The 21,682-nt window shown below is 37.1% G+C and overlaps 1 protein-coding gene across 1 annotated transcript in view; it reads right to left on the bottom strand.

The window, feature by feature from the left end:
- LOC149535395 (aldehyde dehydrogenase 1-like) overlaps positions 1 to 19,749 on the bottom strand; it is a 95,544-nt gene extending 75,795 nt beyond the window's left edge. Inside the window, exons 1-7 of the mRNA XM_089807783.1 lie at positions 19,288 to 19,749; positions 19,069 to 19,211; positions 18,732 to 18,885; positions 18,435 to 18,664; positions 18,249 to 18,338; positions 17,628 to 17,801; positions 17,405 to 17,542 (exon numbers count right to left, since the gene is read on the bottom strand). Coding sequence (XP_089663909.1) covers positions 17,405 to 17,542; positions 17,628 to 17,801; positions 18,249 to 18,338; positions 18,435 to 18,664; positions 18,732 to 18,885; positions 19,069 to 19,211; positions 19,288 to 19,447 — 1,089 coding nt within the window. The 5' untranslated portion in view covers positions 19,448 to 19,749. The remainder of the gene's footprint in view (positions 1 to 17,404; positions 17,543 to 17,627; positions 17,802 to 18,248; positions 18,339 to 18,434; positions 18,665 to 18,731; positions 18,886 to 19,068; positions 19,212 to 19,287) is intronic.
- Between the last annotated feature and the right edge of the window lie 1,933 nt (positions 19,750 to 21,682).

Genomic DNA, 21,682 nt, shown 5'->3' with positions numbered 1-21,682 from the left:
TGGATCCTTACTCTGTCTTCTAAGCCTTAAAGGGGCTAGGCTTGCAGGTAGCCACTTTACGCTTCTTGAGGTTACTTCCAAAAGCTCAACTTCCAAAGTCTTTTTCATAGGGTTACTTTTAGCCGCCTTGGCTTTTTCCTTTGGAGTAGCGTTAGAATTTTTAGAAAGAGGGTTACTCTCCATCAATTCAATTCGAATAGAGCTACAAGATTTTTCTTGTTATTGGAAGGCTTAGACTCGAGGTAAGAGATAAACCTATTTTTGAAAGGGGTCCTATCAAACTCAACTTGGTAGAGAACAAACATCTAACCTTGGTGCATAGGGTGTAAAGCTCCTTTCAAAATACTTTTGCAAAGATGAGTAAACAACAAAAAAGGCATATAAATTCTCTTAACATACCTAATACGGTTCAAGATGGTGAAGTAATACCCATGAATCAGAGTATATCTACCTTCCACTGTAAAATATTTCATCACATGATAACTTATTTTACTCATTGAATCAGCTTTCTCCCTTCTTGAGGAATTTCTTAATATAGGCTTTATAGGCGTCAAAGACTCTTCTTTTCAACTTTGTCGCCCTCACATATTTCACTAGTGGCATTCACAATCAATTCAATCACCATGAATTTTATGCGCTCCCAATTGAAACTCTACTCCTCTACCAAGAATTGTAGCATTTGGTGAAGAGGGTCCTATTATAACCATGTATAGCCAGTAAGTATAGCATAATTTTTGCCTTAGTGAACACGTCCTAGATCTCCTTGTTAAACATGAGTTCTTTAAAATCTTTTGGCTTCAATAGTTTGAGGGCTCCCCCCGTCACTTTTAGATTTGCAAAACCAGACAAAGCATGGCAGCTTTTCATTGGCCAAGCCCACAAAACAATTCTCTGATAGAAACAAAAACCAACTTTTTTTCTTTTAGTTTGGATACAACAATTAATGTAGCCCAAACCCTTCAAAACAATAACTTAGAAAAATTACACAACACGGAGTTTCAGAATGCCAGACTCTTCATTAAACTTTTCCAACTCTACTCTATCTTACAATGAAAGAAAAACGACTATTTATTACAATTTCAAAAATTACCATATTTGGCAGATTTTGAGGAAAAACAGATTTTTCCATTTTTGGTAATTTTCAAAACCCATCCTAAGAATCCCGATTTTTCCCAAGAAAATCCCCCAAGGCAAGATGAATTGCCAACTAATCTACGAAATCAAGAATAAGATTTTGGATTTATTACAAAAAAACAACTTTCTAAAAAAACTGGAAGAACACAAAAATCCAAATTTGGAGGCCAAGATGATATTTCAAGCTCTCGAAAAAAAGAGTCAAAACAGCCACCTATCGAGCTGAGCTCCATTGGCAATCCAAATAACTCCTCTTCATGCAACTGCCTATAAAATTTCAGCCAAAACCCACATCCGAGTCAAAATTTATGAACCCCAGAAGTAAATCTCGTCCAAAACCCACATCTAAGTCAACAGCCTTGATCCTTGGATGCCCTTACAACATTCTCCCTTGCTTGAAAAGAACACAGCTCCTGCAAGTTCCGGTTCTCAAACTGCTTCCATTTAGGCTCATCTAGCTTCTGCAAATCCCATTCTGTAATCTAGGTGCTATCAATCGGTGTTGACCCTTCCCACTACACGAGATATCTATTGTAGTCACCCTGGCAAGTCTAAACAGTCTTCTTGTCTAGAATTTGTGCAACCTTTTCCCTTTTCTTGATGGGGATAGTGCGTGTCCATTCTACCGCATCCTCATTTTCAACAGAGGCATCATCACCATGGAAAGTATATAAAATCAGAAATATTAAACACAGGATCACTAGGGAGCTCTACCTCATAAGCATTATCATTAATCTTCTTCAAAATCTTGCAGGGACCAATTTTCTTATATTTCAATTTATGATAAGTCCCGGTAGGAAACCTCTCCTTTCTGAGATAAACCATCACTAGATCACCTGCACTAAAAACCCGATACCTTCTAGTAGCATCTATGGAAGCTTTGTATCGCTCATTGTTGTCCTATAACTTTTGTCTCGCATCTTCCTGCAACTAGTAGAGCTGCTCTGCAAAGGCTTCTCCATCATCACTGACTCTGTCACCCAAGGGAAGTTGCACCAAATCAAGAACACCTTGAGGATTAGGACCATAAACAACTTAAAATGGTGACTTACCAGTTGACCTATTCATTGAGCTGTTATAAGCAAATTTTGCCTGGCGCAATGCCAAATCTCATTGTTTGGGCTTCTCTCCAACAATACATCGCAACAAATCACCCAAACTACGATTGACAACTTCTGTTTGTCCATCAATTTGTGTATGATACGCACTACTAAACTGTAACTTTGTCCCCATCTTCTTCCATAAGGTCCTCCATAAATGACTCAAGAACTTAGTATCTTGATCAAAGGTGATCGTTTTTGGAACCCCATGCAATCTGACTATTTCAGAAAAGAATAACTCGCCCACCCTAGTGGCATCACTAGTTTTCTTACAAGCAATGAAATGAGCCATTTTTGAGAATCTATCCACAACTACAAAGATAGAGTCATTACCTCGCTGTGTATGTGGCAGCCCCAATACAAAATCCATACTCAAGTCTATCCACGGTCCTACTGGTACTAGTAATGGCATGTACAATCCGATGTTCTAGGAGTGCCCCTTGGCTTCTTGACAAATTCGACACCTTTCCACAAACCTGGTGATATCTCGCTTCATCTTTAGCCAGTAGTACTTATCTACTACCAAAGCTATTGTTTTATCCTTCCCAAAATGCCCAACCATACCACTGCTATGAAATTCTCTAATAACATTTTCCCACATTGAACCTATAGGAACACACAACTACTTCCCCTTGAATAAATAACCATCTTGCATAAGATACTCCCCTTGAATAGTGTTTGCGTGCCCGGGTACTGGATTCTTCAATTGATCAACAACTTCCCAAAAGTCACTATCAAATTCATACAAGTCTTTGATTGCATCAAAGCCAACCACTTTTGTTTCCATGATGGTCAAAAGAACAACTCACCTGCTCAAGGCATCTGCAACTTGATTTTATTTCCTTGATTTATGCTTCAGAACAAAAGTAAACCCCTGTAGGAAAGAAACCCACTTTGCATGTCTAGTGTTCAATTTCTTTTGTATGTTCAAGTATTTCAAAGCAATATGGCCTGTAAACAACACAAATTCTTTGGCTACTAGATAATGCTTCTAGTGTCTCAAAGCTTGCACAGTTGCATGGAATTCTATATCATATGTGAATATTTCTTTCGCACGTCATTCAATTTTTCACTAAAAAACACAATGGGCCTAGCTTCTTGACTAAGTACAGCACCAATGCCCACATGTGAGGCATCACAGTCCACTTCAAACACTTTATCAAAATCTGGTAGGGCTAGTATTAGAGCTTCAATGACCTTCTTTAAATATTGGAAACTCTCTTCAGCCTCTCTGATCCATGAAAACTCCCGACCCTTAGTGCAGTCTGTCATAGGTGCTACAATGTTGTTGAAATTGCGAATGAGCTTTCTATAGAAAGTAGCCAAGCCATGAAAACTTCTCACCTCGATGATACTATGTGGACTACGCCATTCAAGAATGGCTCAAACTTTCTTTGGATCCATCTTGACAACATTTGCAGAAATGACAAACCCCAGAAAAACCAAACTTGCTTGCATGAACCTACACTTCTTCAAATTAGTATAGAGTTCCTCTCTTCTAAATACCCCTAATATGATCCTCAGGTGTTACAAATGTTCTTCCCTTCCCTTACTAAAAATCAGTATATCATCAGAATAAACAACTACAAACTTACCAATGTAGGAATGCAACACAGTGTTCATCAGTCTCATAAAAATACTAGGTGTATTGGATAAACCAAAAGGCATAACCTTCCATTCATACAAACCATCCCTAGTTTTGAAAGCAGTTTTCCACTCATCCCCCTCTCGGATGCGGATCTAGTGGTACCCACTTTGCAAATCAATCTTAGAGAAATACGTTGCTCTAGCAAGAACATCCATCATGTCATCCAAACGTGGGATAGGAAAACGATACCTGATGGTTATCCTATTGATGGCTCGATTGTCTGTCCACATCCTCCACGTTCCATCTTTCTTTGGAGAATAACGTTGGGAGAGCACAGGGGCTCATGCCTTCCTGTACTAAACCTTTTTGTATGAGCTCAGTCACCTGTTTGTCGAGTTTTGCATGTTGTGTCGGACTCATTCTATATGCCGCTTGATTGGGAAGACTTGCTCCTGGAATAAGATCAATATGATGTTGGATATCTCGTTTTGGGGGAAGTCCATCAAGTAGCTCCTCTAGAATAACATCAGAATATTCTTCCAACACCATAGCTGCTTCTGGTGGTATAGTCAAGTCTTCCTCTTTCCCCTTTTGTACTACCAATGCATAACAACACCCTATTACTTTCATCTCCTTGACAAGTTCTTTTTTAGATAGCATACTTTCAGTTTTTCCATCACCCCTAAGAGGTAATAAGATTACCTTAGACCCATCCTTCCAGAAGATGTGAGTATTCTTTTCCCCATTATGAATAACCTTTCTGTCATACTACCAGGGATGACCCAAGAGGACATGACATGCGTCCAGCGGAATCACATCACACCATAGCTCATCCTTATAGACGTTTCCTATGGAAAATTTAACAAGGCATCTCTTATCTATTGTGACTTCACTTCCCTTTTTAAACCATGCAATCCGATATGGACGAGGGTGCTTTTCACACTGGAGATTTAGTTTCTCCACCATTTCTTTAAAAACCATATTCTCACAACTGCCTCCATCAACAATTACTTGACATACCTTTCCTCCTGAGGTACATCTTGTCTGAAATATGCTGGTTCTGAGCCATGAATCCTCAATGCCTTTCTCCTCTACATCCTCCTTGGCTGGAATAATCATTGTCCTCTTCATCATGAGACTTTCTCCGATATCCGGAGACATTTCTTGTTCAGATCCATCATTGTCAGCCTGGGCTAGGTTCACTCTAGATGGCCCTCCTTGATTTCTCTGTTGTGTGTTAAAATTGGAACACTCGAAGGCTCTATGTCCTTCTCCACACTTAAAAACAAGTGAGAGGCCTTCTCTAGTTTTCTCAGCCTCTTTTGCTTCCATAGCCTCGACCTCTCTGAAACGCCCTTCCTCTTTCTTGATTTGGAGGATCTTGCCTAGTGTCTATATTTTTTTCAAATCCTTGAAAATACTCTCCCCGACCATTAGAACCTCCCCGAAATGGAGTTGAGGTACCCCTTCGACCACCTCTATTCCTCTGGATATATTGCCTATTTTTCTTTTCTTCGGCCTTTAGAGCTAATTGATAGGCTTCCTCCATACTGTTAACACGATGCATGCTTAGTTCATCTTGGATAGAAACTTTTAGGCCATTTATGCATCTAGCAACCATCTGCTCATCATTTTCTTGATGCTCTGTTCTCATGGATAACTTATAGAACTCATTTATGTACTCTTGTACAGGAGACAAATTTTGCGTCAAACTCTAGAACTTACGAAAGAGGGTTTGTGAGTAATCCAAGGGTAAGAATTTTTCCCAAGCTTTTTCTCCATCTTGCTCCACGTTTTGATCTTTTCCTTTTGTTTTCTAGTTCGTTCCTTTTGGAGGTGATCCCACCATATCATTGCATGTCCTTTTAATTTTGTGCATGCGAACTTCATCTTCTTTTCCTCTGCCATAGGCTTCCATTCAAAAAAATTACCCATCTCATTTAGCCAGTCTATCAACTCTTCTAGCTTAAGACTACGACCATAGTTTGAAACTTCGATCTTGATCCCTTCATTTTTACCTTCTAAAGCCCGAAGCACTCTATCTTCATAGCTCAACTCTTCCAAGTGTTCTTCATTTTCTTCTTTTTGATTAGCACCTCTTCGATTTCCCTCTTCATCTGATGCGTTCTCTTATTGTACCACTGGTATTCCTTGATTATCCATTCGCTCATTCAGCCGTTCAATCTACCTCTGCATATCCAACATAAATCTTTGCATTAGAGTGACACATCTTCCTCTTCTTCCTCTCCCAGCCATCTTCCCGCTCTGATACCAAATGATGTAGCCGAAACCCTTCAAACAATAACTCAGAAAAATTACACAACACAGAGTTTCAGAATGCCAAATTCTTCGTTAAACTTTTCCAACTCTACTCTACCTTACAATGAAAGAAAAACGACTACTTATTACAATTTTGAAAATTACCATATTTGGCAGATTTTGGGGGAAAATAGATTTTTCCATTTTTGGTAATTTTGAAAACCCATCCTATGAATCCCGATTTTTCCCAAGAAAAGCCCCCAACTAAGGCAAGATGAATTGAAAACTAATCTACGAAATCAAGAATAAGATTTTGGATTTATTACAAAAAACAATTTTCTAAAAAAACTAGAGAAAACACAAAAACCAAATTTGGCGGCCAAGATGATATTTCAGGGTCCCGCAAAAAAGTAGAAATGGCCACTAATCGAGCTAAGCTCCATCAGCAATCCAAATAACTCCTCTTCATGCAACTGCCTATAAAATTTCAGCCAAAAACCACATCCAAGTCAAAAGTTATGACCCACGAAAGTAAATCTCGACCAAAACCCAGATCTGAGTCAACAACTTTGATCCTTGGATGCTCCTGCATCAACAATCTAGAGGCTTCCTCATTGGGTTTACGATAGAGCTTCTCAATAAATGTCACTTCTCAAAAAGTAACACACCTTAATTACTTTAAATCACCATCAAGAAAGTGGCCTTGCTAGAAAAATTGTACCCTCAATGGCCTCAATGCCTCATCTATACTTGTGTCTAGACCTTTCAGCAATAAAACATAGTTCCTTTTTAAAAAACATGTGTCATTTCACTTCATCAAAAAATCAATAAATATGGATAAGCAAATCTCCTATTTAATTTATATCATCCTACTTGTTATGGAAATTATTAAGATCTTTATCACCCTTAATTCCTTTTTCAATCTTGTGTCAATCCTTCGATTAGGTATCAAATAAGGATTATTATTTTCCATCGAGCCATACAAAATCTACGTGTTAGGCCTTTTGTTATTGATGTTTTCCTTCTTTTTTCTTTGGCACCTACTTTTAAATCTGATAAAAAAACCTCCTACCTTGTCAATCATAAGGGAATTCATTAGAGTCCCAAAAAACTCCTCAGCAAACCTCCAACCTCACCAATACAGCTCTCGAAGAGGATGGAGAGAATGATACAGTATCCCCTGAGTCTCCACATGTTTCCTTTCATTATCAAGAATATCATTTAGCCTCTAACTCCAATCAATGGTATTAATCCCCACATTAGCCACATGATGAGGCACTTCGTTCCCTTCACGGAAGGTGTGCTGGAATTTGTACTGCCGGAAGCTAGTTAGCATATTTTAACAATACTCCATTATACTAACTAAATCCCAAGGGTAACTAGCATTTGCCTTCGGATGATCCACTATTTGTTTAGAGTCTTGCTTGAAGGATGATATTTTGATACTTCAAATCCTTTAGGTGTTTGATACCTTGCCAAGCAGTAATAGCTTTAGGTTTATCGTTTCATCCCACCCATAAGTTCTTCTTGTATCTATCAATAAGATAACCTCTCCAATCTTTGATAACGCCCCACCTCCAACAACAAAGGTCCACAGGTTTCCTTTAGAGTAGACACTAAAGTTGTATTTAATCTAATCCAACTCTAAGGGTATCAATTTATGATTTGTCTTTTAAAAAGACTTGACCAATTGATGTTGAAGAGGTCTTCATTTATACCCCAATTTTGCTCAATCCTAGTATTTCAAACATTTTAGCCTTTGTAGTGTTCCTTTTTAGGAGACTACTAGTTTTCCAATTATTAATAGTCATCACAATGCAAAAACAATTGACTCATAATACATTTGGAAACATAATTGAGCTATAATTCTTCTCTCCCAAACTCAATCCAAAGGATCATGGGGATTTACTTTTCAGTGTTCATAGAGACTCCAATCTACAAGTAAGACCCTGTCTCTATCCCATCTTGGGATTCACCTACCGTGTGAGGATTTACTCCACTTCTCCTTGCACAAAACCTATATATATACATATATATATATATATATATCATAGTTCAAATTCTAGCTAAGGAGTGGTAGTTTGCTTCTTGTGAGAAGTTTCTCAAAATGAGAAATAAAATAGTTTTCTAGTCGAGAATTCCTACCAAGAAGTCTTGAACTTCTCGATGAGAAATTGGCCACTTCTTGCCAACTTCTTGTGATAACTGACATACTTCTCACAAGCGGCAGCAATAAAACTGTGACGCTCACCAAGTTGCTTATTTTATTTTCATTTTGCAATTTTTAACATTTGGAGGAGAGGAGAAAGGTTTTGGAGGAGAGAAATAGTGTTTGGCAACCTTGGAGATCGATTACAGTAGATTTGAAGTGGATTCAAAGCAGATTCGAAGCTCTTTTCAAGCAAATCCAGAATCACAAGTAAGTTTTTTAAATTCTTTTTCTTTTTAGTTAAAAATCATTTTTTCTTGCCTTAGTTGCATGTAACTTTATTAAACTCTAGAATACTATTTGCAATGCTCTCTAACACATTTTAGAGCATAATGAATAAGATCTAACACCATCTTTTTACAATTTTTCCAAAATAAATAAATAAAAATTCTCAATAATTTCATAGCATAAAACGTTTTTGGTTTTTTCCTTTCAAGTTCCAGCTTGTGTTTAAGCTTATTTAAAGTTTTGATCTAATTTAGTCTGTTCCTAAATATGTTTATTAACTTACTAAATTTGTGGCTTTAATTTGTATTTTGTATGTGTAAGTTGAATTTATAGTAAATGGAAAATATAGATTCCTCTACAATTGGGTCAGTTGCAGCATCTGCCAGTGGCCCTCTAGACACATGTCCATTTAGATTTGTAGGCACGTGCCCTAAAGGGGCTAGAGACGGGGCATGGAAATATGCCTTTGAAAGAACCGAGTATAATACCATGATATGCATAAAATGGGAAAAACAATTTCGTGGAGGCATATATCATTTGAAGTATCACTTTACAGGTATAAAAAAGCATGACACAAGGGTTTGTGATGCAACCATGGAGGAAATAAAAAGAGAGATAATTGCCTTGCTCGATGCCCAAAACGAGAAAGAGTTGATAAGGGAGAGAACAACCATCACTAGAGGGTACTAGATGGAACAGTGATGTGCATCGGCAAGTTGACATTCAATGTGCCGATTTTTGTTTTTTTAACATCCCCTTCAATGTTGCAGCAAGTCCCTATTTTTGAATTTATTGGTTGTATGTGGCGAAAAAGGGCTACAAGGCACCTACTCCTGCAGACTTGAGTGGGGTATTGTTTTAAACTTTAATACTTTTACAAATTACTTGTTTTTGGTGAATGTAATTTTTTTTTATCAAAGATGTGTATTTATTGTCATTTTTATTTTGCGCTTGTACATTGCTCCAAGATGTTGTTTCTAGGGCTAAAGAAGTGTTGAAGAACAAAAATTACAATGGAAATAGTATGGTTGCACCATACTTTCAGATGGATGGGCGGATGGAAGAAACCGTACCATCATCAATTTTTTGGTTTCTTGCAAGGATCAAGTAGTCTTCCTTAAATCCTTAGATGTCTCAGACAAGGTAAAGATGGCTGAAACTTTGGCTCTAATGCTAAAGCATGTTGTGATGGAGGTTGGGGCTGATAATGTGATTCAAATAATAATAACCGACAATGTAGCAACATATGTGGCAACGGGTAGGATCTTACAAGATAAGCAGAGCACATTATTCTGGTCTCCTTGTGCAACGCGTGTTATTGACCTTCTTTTGGAGGATATAGGGAAATTGGATTGGGTGAGACCAGTTGTAGAGGATGCAAGGAAGGTAACAAAATATATCTACAATCACCCCTAAATGCTTTGCTTGACGAGAGAATTCACCCATGGGAAGGGGTGGAGTTGATTAGACGTGCGGTCACAAGGTCTGCAACGATTTTCTTAACATTCAAAGTCTTATTGGTTCTTTGAATCCTTTGAGGCAATTGTTTGAGTCAACCATGGCTACACTCAAGTTATTCAAAAAAGCTCGATGGACAGAGTGTTGCAGGCATTGTCTTTGACAACCACTTTTTTGATCTAGCTAAAAAAATTGTGGAGATAACTTCAAAACTTCAAAAGTTGAATATTAATATTTTCTGTATTCAATAATCAAGTCTTCCATTACTAGGGCGGGGGCCCTAGCTCGGTTGGCTAAATCTTCCCTATTGCAGGGGGTTGGTCACGGGTTCTAGTCTCCCCCATCCCCGTGGTACCGATGGGTGTGTTGCGCCAGCGCTACCGGTCACATTAAAAAGTTTACCCAGCGCACTGCAGTTTATAGGGGGGTCGTACTGCACCCGATTCCTGCAGTCTAATAAAAAAAAAGAAAAAAGTCTTCCATTACTAGTTTATAACCCTACACTCTGATTAATCATATAATTGTTTTCTATGTTTGAATCGTAGGTGGCGAAGCCCTTGGTTAAAGTTCTCCACTTGGTAGATGGGGAACAAACCCCAATGGGCTCTCTTTATGAGGCCATGGATAGGGCAAAAGAGGCTGTAAGAAATCAATACAGGAGAACAACCTAAAATGTGAGCCCATATGGTCAATTATTGATAGGAGGTGGAGCAATCGGCTCTACCAACCCATTCATGTGGCGAGGTATTTCCTCAACCCTCATTTTCGCTTCTCTCCATCGTACGTGGATCCCAATGGAGAGGTCATGAAAGGCTTCAATGAATGCATGCAGAGGATGGTACTTGGCGTTAAGGTGAGAGACCGCATTGCAGTTGAGATGGAAGTGTATCAAAATGCAACAAGCAAGCTATTATCCTCAGACTTGGCAAGGAGAGGCAGAAACACTCAAACCCTAGGTAAAATATTTGGAATTTGGAGTCTTCCACATGCATGATAAGTAGATAAAAACTAAGTTACAAAAACATGTTCTCACCTTGCTTTCTAACTCGTAAATATTTATCTTGCAAATGCTTGGTGGAAAAATCGGAGTGGAAATGTCCCAAATCTACAAAAATTTGCCCACCGCATCTTATGTCAACCATGTAGCTCATCCACTTGTAAGCATAATTAGAGCTTATCCGAAGTCATCCACACAAAGAAGACGAAAAGTCGGCACAAAAACACCTAAATGAACTTGTCTTTGTGCAATATAACTTTTAAGTTGCAAATAAGAAAGGCAAAGTCGACACCAGTTAAACCACTTGATCTAGATGACATACATCCTTTTGTGATTGGATAACACAGGAGCAATCTCCATTGTTCACAGAGGATGACATATATGATTTGGAGAGGTAGGCTATGAAGGAGGGTGGTTCTGCACCGAGATTGGATGACATTTAGGAGGAGAGCAATGAGAGTGACGACACTAACAGTAAGGATTTAGATTATGAGGAGTCATTGCCAGCGCCAACATCAACTATATCACAGAGGACTGCTAGGGCTAAACCCCCTCCCACTCACATAGTTTTTACTAGAGCTACTTGGAAGGGGAAGAGGAAGATGTATACTACTTTCAAATTGTACTTGACATTTGTATTTGCTTATCTTATTACAAAGACAATTTGCTATTTTTAGTTTGCTTCAGAGTTCAGAGACTTTGACTATGGTTGTCAACCATCAGCATTCCACATGAGGATGCAATTTTGTTACATATTGCATTTATATATTTCTAGATCAGCTTGTTTGGTTTGTTTATTCATGTACTAACTCATTAGATGCATCTCTTTATTGAATTTTGCAAAAAAATAGTGTTTCTAATTAAACTTAAGTCATTTTTAAAATTCCCAAGAAATTATTGATTTATCTCCAATATTTGGCAAGAAATTTTTTTTTGTCCCCCTGTAAGTGGCAAAGGACGAGATTTTGAACTATGATATATTTAACAGTAGCAATGTGTAATATTCCACTTCCTAACAAATGAGAGAACAATCATAGTCAGCCAAATCATTATATCAGTGTATTAAGTGAGATGTTTTCCCTTAGCAGTCTGATTTGCTGCTTATATTTAGATCTCTAACTCTTATTCTGATCTGATTGAATGTCTTCTTCTCTCTTCTTAAATATAGATCCCTATGGATTAAAGAAGAGATCCATTTCCCATTTATACCTCTCAATGTGAGGGGAGAAGACGCACCATTTTACCATTTCGCAAGAGACACAACCTTTCACAATTAGCACCATTAAAAGATTGCAACTCTTTATTATTTCTACCTTTTGAAAGGGACACAACATTTCACAATCAGATTTGCACTTCTATTTCTGCCTTTTGAAAGGGAAGCAACCTTTCACAACCAGATTTGCATTTCTTATCTAAATCAGATCTGTACTTTCGATTCTTCCTATTTCTATTGTGGAACAAACACTTTTCCCTTCATCCTTTTTGGATCCACTTTTCAAATGAATCCTTATTCCTTTTATATCCTCCCATATGAGGCAGCTGTCATGCCTTTTAATTATTTTGCCCTTTGAAAGTGTCACAACTATTTATCGCTCATTGTTGTCTTTTAGAGATGATTATTTTGTTATATTTCCTCAATTCACTTATATCTCCCCTCATTCCCCTAAGTTGATAACTAACTCACCCCTTTCATACCTTTGATTCTCCAATAGTTATAACTCTTTATTACAGGCCCTTTGACCATTCATTAAATAATCAAAATTATAGTTCAAAATATATTATACTATATTTTCATTATTGCTCTTTTATATTTTAACTATATTATTGTTTATTATCAAATCCTATATCAAAAAGGGAACATCACAGAATCTAATAATGGTCAAATCCTGATTAGGGCTTGTATGGTGAAATCTCAGCCATTGATTTTGTATTGATCTTGGCCACTCATTGTAATTTTTAGGGCCTATAAAAGGGGCTCACCCCTCTCATTTGTAACAAGTGAGAACTTTGTGGAAACTACCAAAAAACAAACGTAGGTCATTAAAGTTTTGGTGATTACTTGTGTTGTTTGGGAGTTTGCATGGTTTCTTGCTCCTCAAGTAGATTAGATTTGCTTTTAAGTTATTAGATGAACAAGATTGATAATATTGTTTAACGGTGAAACCATTTGCTCGTACCTTTTGCAAATAGATGATTTCAATGTGCAATGTAAGGTTGGTCTAAGCCTATTACGCAGATGCTTAACTTCATCATTGAATGTGCATTGTTCTTCTTGATTGTGTTCATTGATGGTGTGAAAATTCTTAACACAACCATTGTAGATTGCACCTCCTTCGTGTAGTTAATTTGGCGAAGCATTATGTGGTAGATCTCACCTGAACAGTCATTGTCTTTCAAGCTCTTAGGTTCAGAATAGAACCTCTCAACCCTTATTTGTATACTTTTCAAGGTTAAAATTGTCTAAATTCTGGTGAAGAATCACATAAGTCCCCTTGATTATCAGCATACATCAAGCCAAATGAGCTCATATCCATCCTAAAGTCGCATGTTCACAGTAGGAACCTTGGAGACACCTCCATGACCTTTGCAATCTTAGCATTCGAGGGGTCTTTGTTCAAGAAAGGATAGAATATCCTTTGGCACTTTATTCTATGTTGGTGTGGTCATAAAACACCCATCAACATTGCTACTAATATTAATGACTTTACGGATGCAAAGTCCCCGCTTTATATAGACCTCTGAAATACAAATCAAAGGACCAAATTGATTGTAAATTAACGGCCAAGATATTTCAAGAAATTTGAGACTACCTACCGCTTCCATAAATTCAATGCCGTCCAACAAGAAAATGAAATTTCTTAAACTACATATCCTTTCATGTATGAACCAATGAGAAAATTTATTGTAGTACTTTATTGAACGAATCAAGTTGTGGAATTACTTGATATGTTGAAGATGAGTGGATGACACCTCCGCTTGCATGGTTCTCAAAGTTTTTATTTTCTTCATCTTTGTTTCAACTCCACTTCTTCATCATCATAAAGAAGTCTCTTCATATCTAACAATATCTCTTGATACTCAACTTTTAATTGTTTTTGATGGTTCATATTCCCAAATTGCTTCATCTTAAATGTTCTTCTTCATTGTTGTAGTAATTTGGGTCCTGCATTTCAATCTTGGAATTCCAAGGGAAATCCAAAGTTGGCATGGCATTCTTCACTTGTATAGTGATCTAGTCCTTGACTTCATTTTGCATTTCCATTCCCTTTTCATAATAGATTGATCTCCTTCTAGTAGTTGTAGAGCCTTGAATATACCGCTTAAAAGTGTGAATCTTGATGTGGTCTCACCATTCTCCTTCCTTGGACATGCTTGGCCTCGATTGTCTTGCATTGTTAAGTTTTTTCATCCAGTTTTTCATTCAGAACCATTCCACATTCTTCCTTCGCCTTCCTTGCATCAATCCTGAAAAGAAAGAGAACACCTTAAATCCAAGAAATGAAATGCAAGAGATTCATGAAGAACTCAAGAGAATTTTTCTATGATTTTAGATTTTGGAATTCTTAGAATAATCTGATTTTTGTCATTAACAATCTTGAAGTTAATTTGAAATCTTCTTGCAATCTGGAAATGTACTTTTTATTCTAGTCTGAATCTCATATTTCTGATTTTGATTGCCTTGATCTGATTTAAATTTTGCCTTGTCTGCCTTAAAATTACATTTTATTTGGAAAATTTCATTTTCAGATCTGCCTAAATCCACCTTAAATCTTATCTTCCCTCTTGAAAATCTCCCCTAAAAAGGAGAGTCACACTCGCTGGAAATCAGATTATTTTCACTCCAATATATGTCTGATTCCTCTTCATCTAATGTAGTTTGTCTTTGAATTCATCTAATTTCGCCTTCTAATGCTTACACAAATCGCCTCTACCTCTGACTTTTGAACTTATCTGCCTGGACTTGCTCTTGATTTGCATTTAGTTTGCATTGGATTTATATTCGAATATGTTAGAAAGGCATTTCAATCCCTTAATGGCACTCAACCATTGAACTCACATCCATTAGGGTAGAAGGCTAACCCATATCACCTTTCAAATTTGCAACTTTCTTAGTTGTCTCCCTTATTGCATTTTTTTCCTTTGCATTTTTACTCCATTTTGGGCACAATTTCGCACTCCAGCTAGAGTCTTAGGGTGCAAGTCCACGCTTCAGCTGGACTAATCCCAATCAAGGTGGGCGCAAATTCACATTTCAGCTGGAATTCTCTTGCAAGGTGGCACAATTGCATGTTTGAGCTCGAATTTTCTAGGCAAGGTGGGTGCAAATGCATGTTTGAGTAGGAATTTCCTTGATTTATGCTTTTCCGTTAGGGATTTACACTTTTCAACTCAAAAATTCCTAACTTAGTTTAAGAATTTTCACTTTTTTTTGGAATTCTCTATTTTTTTTCTAAGGACTTTCACTTTCAAACTTGAATTTCATATTTTGACAAGGATTTCCCTTTTTTGAAATCCTCTTGCGTCTTTTCACCCTTTTAGACTTGAAATTCCTCTTCTTCAACACAGACTTGTTCATTTTCTCATTTTTTTCTTGCCTATGCAACTTCTTTAGTGGAAATTTCACCTTCTCATATGTTCGTTGGGCAGACATTTGCTAAAGACCTGGATTTATTTGAATGGGATGCAAGGGTTTTGGGCGGAAATTCATTTCTTAACCTGATCTTTTGAGGGGAAATCATCACTTAAGCCAGATTTTTCATTTTAAACTTTGGATTTCTTTGTTTAAAATTTAGAATTCCCTTCTTTCATTAAGGACTTTCCTTTTCTTGTTTTGGAATTCTTTTCATTATTTCTTATCCTTCATTTTTACAAGTATTGTTTTTTCAATCCCCCTTATCATTCTCACTTCACATTTTCCAAAGTTTACATTCAACACCTTGATCTTCAACTTGGACAGCATTTTGTCATCCTTTTGGCAATTCATAAATTCTGTCAAGTCCTTTATAATTTAGCCTTCAATTTCCAACTTTAGCGATTCTTTCACAACTATTTCAGCTCCATACTTATCAGGAAAATTCCGTGATCTTAAAAGAACTTCCACATTCCAATTCTAGACTTCACGTTCCAAACATGAATTTCCAAGATAATCACCATCTCATCTTATTCAAGGACTAAAGGAAAGCATTGACCTCCTCCTCAAACTTGGATTTTGGAATTGAATCTCAATCCTTGGAAAATTTCTTCATTCCAAATTTCAGCCTTGGAATTCCTGACTCAACTCACCTACTTGCTAGAAGCTAGGAGACTACAAAAATGTTGCCAAACTAAGCTAGAAAGCCAAGGGAAAAAAGGGGGTCTCCACTCGCAATGAGGTGTGTGTATTTACAACATAACAATACTTGGGATCTAGGATACTCTAGAGGTCAAATGACTTTGTCCTCACAATGAAGGTAAAAACAATTATAATGTTGTGGTTTTGAGAGGAGAGACTCTATATTCTAGACACATAGAACATAGACATGATTTATATATCTTGCCTCAAGAGTGCCCTTGTTCATCTCTCACAAAGAGCTAGGACATCTGTCCAGAAAATTCATGACAAAAGCATGCTCGTGTTAATATATACTAAGTCTAGTAGGGAGAAGCCCTCAACATGGCATTCTTTATAGGTCCATTATTGTGCATGTTGCTCCCATGTTATAAATTCTTAAATATGGGTGGAGCATTGAAAAGTATATATTGTTTAAGACTTCTAATACAGCCAATACCACGAAATTCATTGCTATATTGAGCAGCACTATGTTAAAATATATCCAAGAATTATGGAATGTGGAATTTGATCATTTGGCACATAGATATTTGGTAATTATTGAGCTTCACCCTAAGAGAAAGCAGGCATGACCGAAAAATGATAGATTTAAATTTTTATCCGATGTATTTTCCTGGAGCTGAGACCACTATTTTCAAAGGCAAAGGCTGGCTAGTACTTTATACCACTCAATCTCCTATTTATTAGAAGCATTAAGATGAAGCATAATACGGTAAGAGAAGCCTATAATATACACATATAATTACCATCTCAACACTATCTGTTATATGTTAAAATAAGACTTTAAGTACAATAAAAATGTCTAAATAATAGGGAGGATGAGCACTTTGAGCATAGATAGATAGATAGATGATTTTAAATGTCCACAAGGCCAAACATAACCTACAATTAGATGAGCACTTTGAGCATATAATTTAAATTATTATAAGTTTAATTATTACAATAATATAACATCATAAAACATTCCATGGAGCAAAAAGCTTTATTCATTATTAGAAATAAAATCAGTGTATGACCCGCATGTTATATGAGTATCTAAGAGGGCATGTTGCACCAGACAGGTAAAAGAAAAAGCAATTGAAAAAGATAAAGATGTGCCTACCTGAGGGCCTTGTTGAACTCCTGGCATAAAGGGGTCACCTAATACCTGCTTCCTTGCTCTTTCCACTGCCTTCTTTACAAATTCATCATGAATGCCCTCCTGAATGAAGATCCTCGTTCCGGCACAGCAAATTTGTCCCTGCCAAATAAATCATATAACTCTTTCACTTGCATTTTCAGTGACAGAATTCATATCCTAAGAACAGGGAACAAGGATGCCCAACCATGTTAGAGTAGACAGCACGGTGAACAAGATTGACAGCCTCATCAACATCAGCATCATCCATTACAATGAGGGGTGATTTTCCACCCATTTCCAACATCACAGGCTTCAAGTTGCTCTTTGCAGCTGCCTCCATTATACACCGCCCCACCTCTGTAGACCCTGTAAATGCAATCTATCATACAAATACAACATATTACTGTTTTTCAATTTTTAAGTTAGAGAAACGCCATTACAGAAAGACAGTTGGGAGGATTAAACCGCACAAACTGATACAGCATAATCAAGTGCAAAGTCATGAGACAAATAGTATCTTAAATTATATAAAAGAGTAGGAGGAATTAAGCCCTACAAACGGAATCAGCATAATCAGGTGCATTGTTAGAAAAAGTAGCATCTTAATCCTTGAAGCAAACCACATTAATCAAGCGCAAAATCAAGAGACAACATAGTAACTTTGTCGATGTAAAAGGGTACAAAGACTAGCCATGCAGAAACAACAAGGATAAAAACATAAACTAATACACCATGTTCATATTTATAGTTATTGAGTGTAGTCGTTGAACATATGCCCTATTTTAAGAGGGAAATACTGTAAATTGTGTATCGATTAGTAACTTACCTTATCAACTTCCATATGACTGCTAATGGCAGCTCCAGCTGTTTCTCCAAATCCAGAAAGCACATTCGGAACCCCCGCCGGTATTCCCGCCTGTTAAGCAAGCATTTGCACCCGTTAGACTGAGCCAAGGATATTCATTTTCTTTATCAATTGATTTATATACACAGAAGAGATTGATATTAACACCTCCTTCCCTAATTGTGCGGCGTAAAGCGCTGTTAAGGGTGTCTGTTCTGCTGGCTTGATAACGACTGTGCATCCACAGGCCAAAGCAGGACTAATTTTGTAGAAAAACATGGACAGGGGATAATTCCATGGTATTATCTGACCTACAACACCAATAGGCTCGTGCAAAGTATATCCCTGATATTCTCCGCTCATCTTTAATGTTAATCCATGAATCTTATCCGCGTATCCTGCAATTACAACCAGATGGTCAGTAACACAAACACAAAACTTCTTTTGAGGGTACTGCGATTTTACCCGCATAATAGCGCAGCGCCTTGACACAACTCGGAATATCCCCTGCACGACATGCTTCCAATGGTTTTCCATTGTCCAGGGTCTCCAAGCGTGCGAGCTCCTCTAAATGCTGCTCCACAAGGTCTGCATACTTGTTCAGAATACATGCCCTCTCCTGCGCAAGCTTATTCTGGTAAATTCCTCAGATCTTCGCCATTGGTGTAAAAAAAAGAGAAGGGTTCTTCTAGTAAATTCCCTATATCTTTTCCATTAGTGTAGGAAAAGAAAAGAATTATTCTGGCGAATTCCCTCAGTCCACCATTAACGTAAAAAAAAAAAGCTAAGGATGGGGGATTACAGTGCCAGGCAAGCGAGGCCAGGGCCCATGATCAAAGGCCTTGCGAGCAGCTTTAACAGCCTTGTCAACATCTTCTTTAGTGGCCTCTGCTACACTTGTTATCGCCTCCCCTGTTCGAGGATCCAACGTTTCAAACGTTTTTCCTGTAATTTATACACGTTAGAAAAAAAAATTCTTATAATATATAGATAGATAGAGACACAAGGAAATTTAAGACACCTGAAACTGAATCCACAAAGTCTCCATTGATGAAGAGCTTGGTGTATTTGGGGACGGTAGGAGTAAAGTCGACGGGAGCAGCCATAGAATGCAGAGTAACACACAATACCCTCCTTAGTACAAAACTAATGTTTTTGTGAAGATGGGCATACCGTTGCATTGCAAGCGTTGTTTCTGCCAGTCGGCAACATTACCATTCTAAAATCTTTCTGCTCAGGACAGATTCCAAACCAGAATCCACAGTAACAGTTTGGGTTAACCGATGAAATTACTGAAATGAGTTCATGGTATCATATTTCTCGAATCTCTAGTATTGAATCTGTCGTGGAGGGCACCGGGCAACGGCTAATGTAATTATTAAACTAGCAGGTGTAATGGTTATCTAAAGTGTAGAATATCTCCTAATTTGTTTCATTTCAAGCTCCTATTAATCTTAAATATTACAAGACTCACTCTCTCAAATGGAGCTGGTGTCATGTTGATAAGCTCTTAAATATTACAAGACTCACTCTCTCAAATGGAGCTGGTGTCATGTTGATAAGCTCTTTGGGGGCTTGGGGCTTAAAGATCTAAAACTTAGTGGTCTTGCTTTAGTCTTCAAATGGATCTTTCATGCCTTGGAGGGAGATGATCCATGGAAAGTTCTTATTCGTAACAATATTGAAAGAGGATATCTTAAAAATGCCAAATTATGGAAAAATCTTCCTCTCACTGATCTTATTTGTGGTGATTTTCCTATCATTGTTCAGGGCTCAACAGTTTTTAAATCCATCTAGAAAGCCTGGAACCATGTTAGGCAATATATCAAGAACAAAGACTTCTATGATGATAAGACCCTCCATGGTGAGAGGTCCATTTGGTGGAACCTTAAGCTTGGTAATAAGCCCCTTGCTCTTACATAAGGGTGCTCCGCCAAGAATTCGACCAATCATCGGATCAAGCAACTTATTGACATCTTTGAAAATGACAGAATTATCCAATGGGATGATTTAAAGAGGAAATTTAACCTTCCTGATTCTCATAAGAAGACTTATAATATGATTGTCGAGGCTAGTAAAAATATTCCTACTTTATGCCATGTTGATTCTAATAGTTATCTGAAAATTAAATGGCCTGGTGGCATTATCATTTCCAATCTTAAAGCTAAGAACATTTACACTATTATAAATTGCAATGATGAAATTATTAGTCATATTAATAATACTTGGTATACTAATTTAGATGTTCCTTCCTGGAATAAACTTTTTGATAATCTTTGGAAAAGTTCTATTGATCCTAAAATTAAATGTTTTAAATGGTTACTTATTCTCAACAAGCTTCCTATTAGGAACACTTTCTCTGATACTAACTATTGCAGCATTTGCAGAACCTTGGAAATGGGAAGACATATTTTCTTTGAGTGCAGTTTTGCTAGAAAGAGGTTTGGTTGATGTTTGGCATATCCATCCCTGCTACTTGCAATATTTTTGAAGTTATTACTGGTTTTATTTTTAATGTTAAACAAGATGTTAACATGTTTTGGGATATTCTCTCGTTTAACATTGTGGCAAATTTGGAAGTGCAGAAATGAAGAAAGATTTCAAAATATTCTCAGATTGCTTACTGAGTCTTTACGAAGTCTCACATATTTCCAAATTTTCTCATAGATCCAAATCACTATGAAAATCAACAAATCTAAGTTCAAAAGGGTGCTTAAAGATGGTCATGCCACGTTCTTCACTAATGAAGTGAAGAATGGTTATATCTGGAGGTTGAACTTGGATAATATACACACTCTCAACCAAACTATCAACTACATTAGCAAGGAGATTAAAACAAACCCTCGGAACACTACTGGCGAGATGATCCACATGCTTAAACAAATCTAGGATCCAAAGAACTTGGTCTAGATTGAAGGTGTTATGGGTTGGACTGCGTGGGTGGACACCTTTGATGATGTGTTACAGTAGTTGTTATTCTCTTTTCCATCCTTATCTTTTTGTCTCAGGTTATATGTAATATTCGGCTTTTTTGTTGTGTGAGGCTTGTCCTCTAATACTCTGATACTCGGTGGTTTATGTTGTTTCTCTAATCTCCTTATATTTAATATAAATATTACTATGGTTTGTTTAATTAGCTATCTTAGAAGAATTTTTAATAAGTGTATATAGATGATCTAAAATGGTCTTTATCAAGTAGATGAGTAAGTGGAATATCCATTTCAATATGTATTTCATAAATAATAAAGAAATAAAAGTTTTAGTTATGGAGAAATTAGGGAAGTAGGCTCGAACCCAAGACTTCCCAAATGCGTTATGTTGTGGGCTCTTGCATATAGATAAAAGACTTTTTGTATTTGCTAAATGCAAATTGAAATATGTATGAATGAAAAAGAGTAAATAGTACAAGAACCCAA

The sequence above is a fragment of the Cupressus sempervirens genome, chromosome 10 (genome assembly GCF_028749045.1).
Source record: "Cupressus sempervirens isolate cs-2001-9-10 chromosome 10, ASM2874904v1, whole genome shotgun sequence".
In the NCBI taxonomy this organism is placed as follows: domain Eukaryota; kingdom Viridiplantae; phylum Streptophyta; class Pinopsida; order Cupressales; family Cupressaceae; genus Cupressus; species Cupressus sempervirens.
Note: the sequence above shows the minus strand (reverse complement) of the source record. Positions and strands in the feature narration are given on the sequence as shown.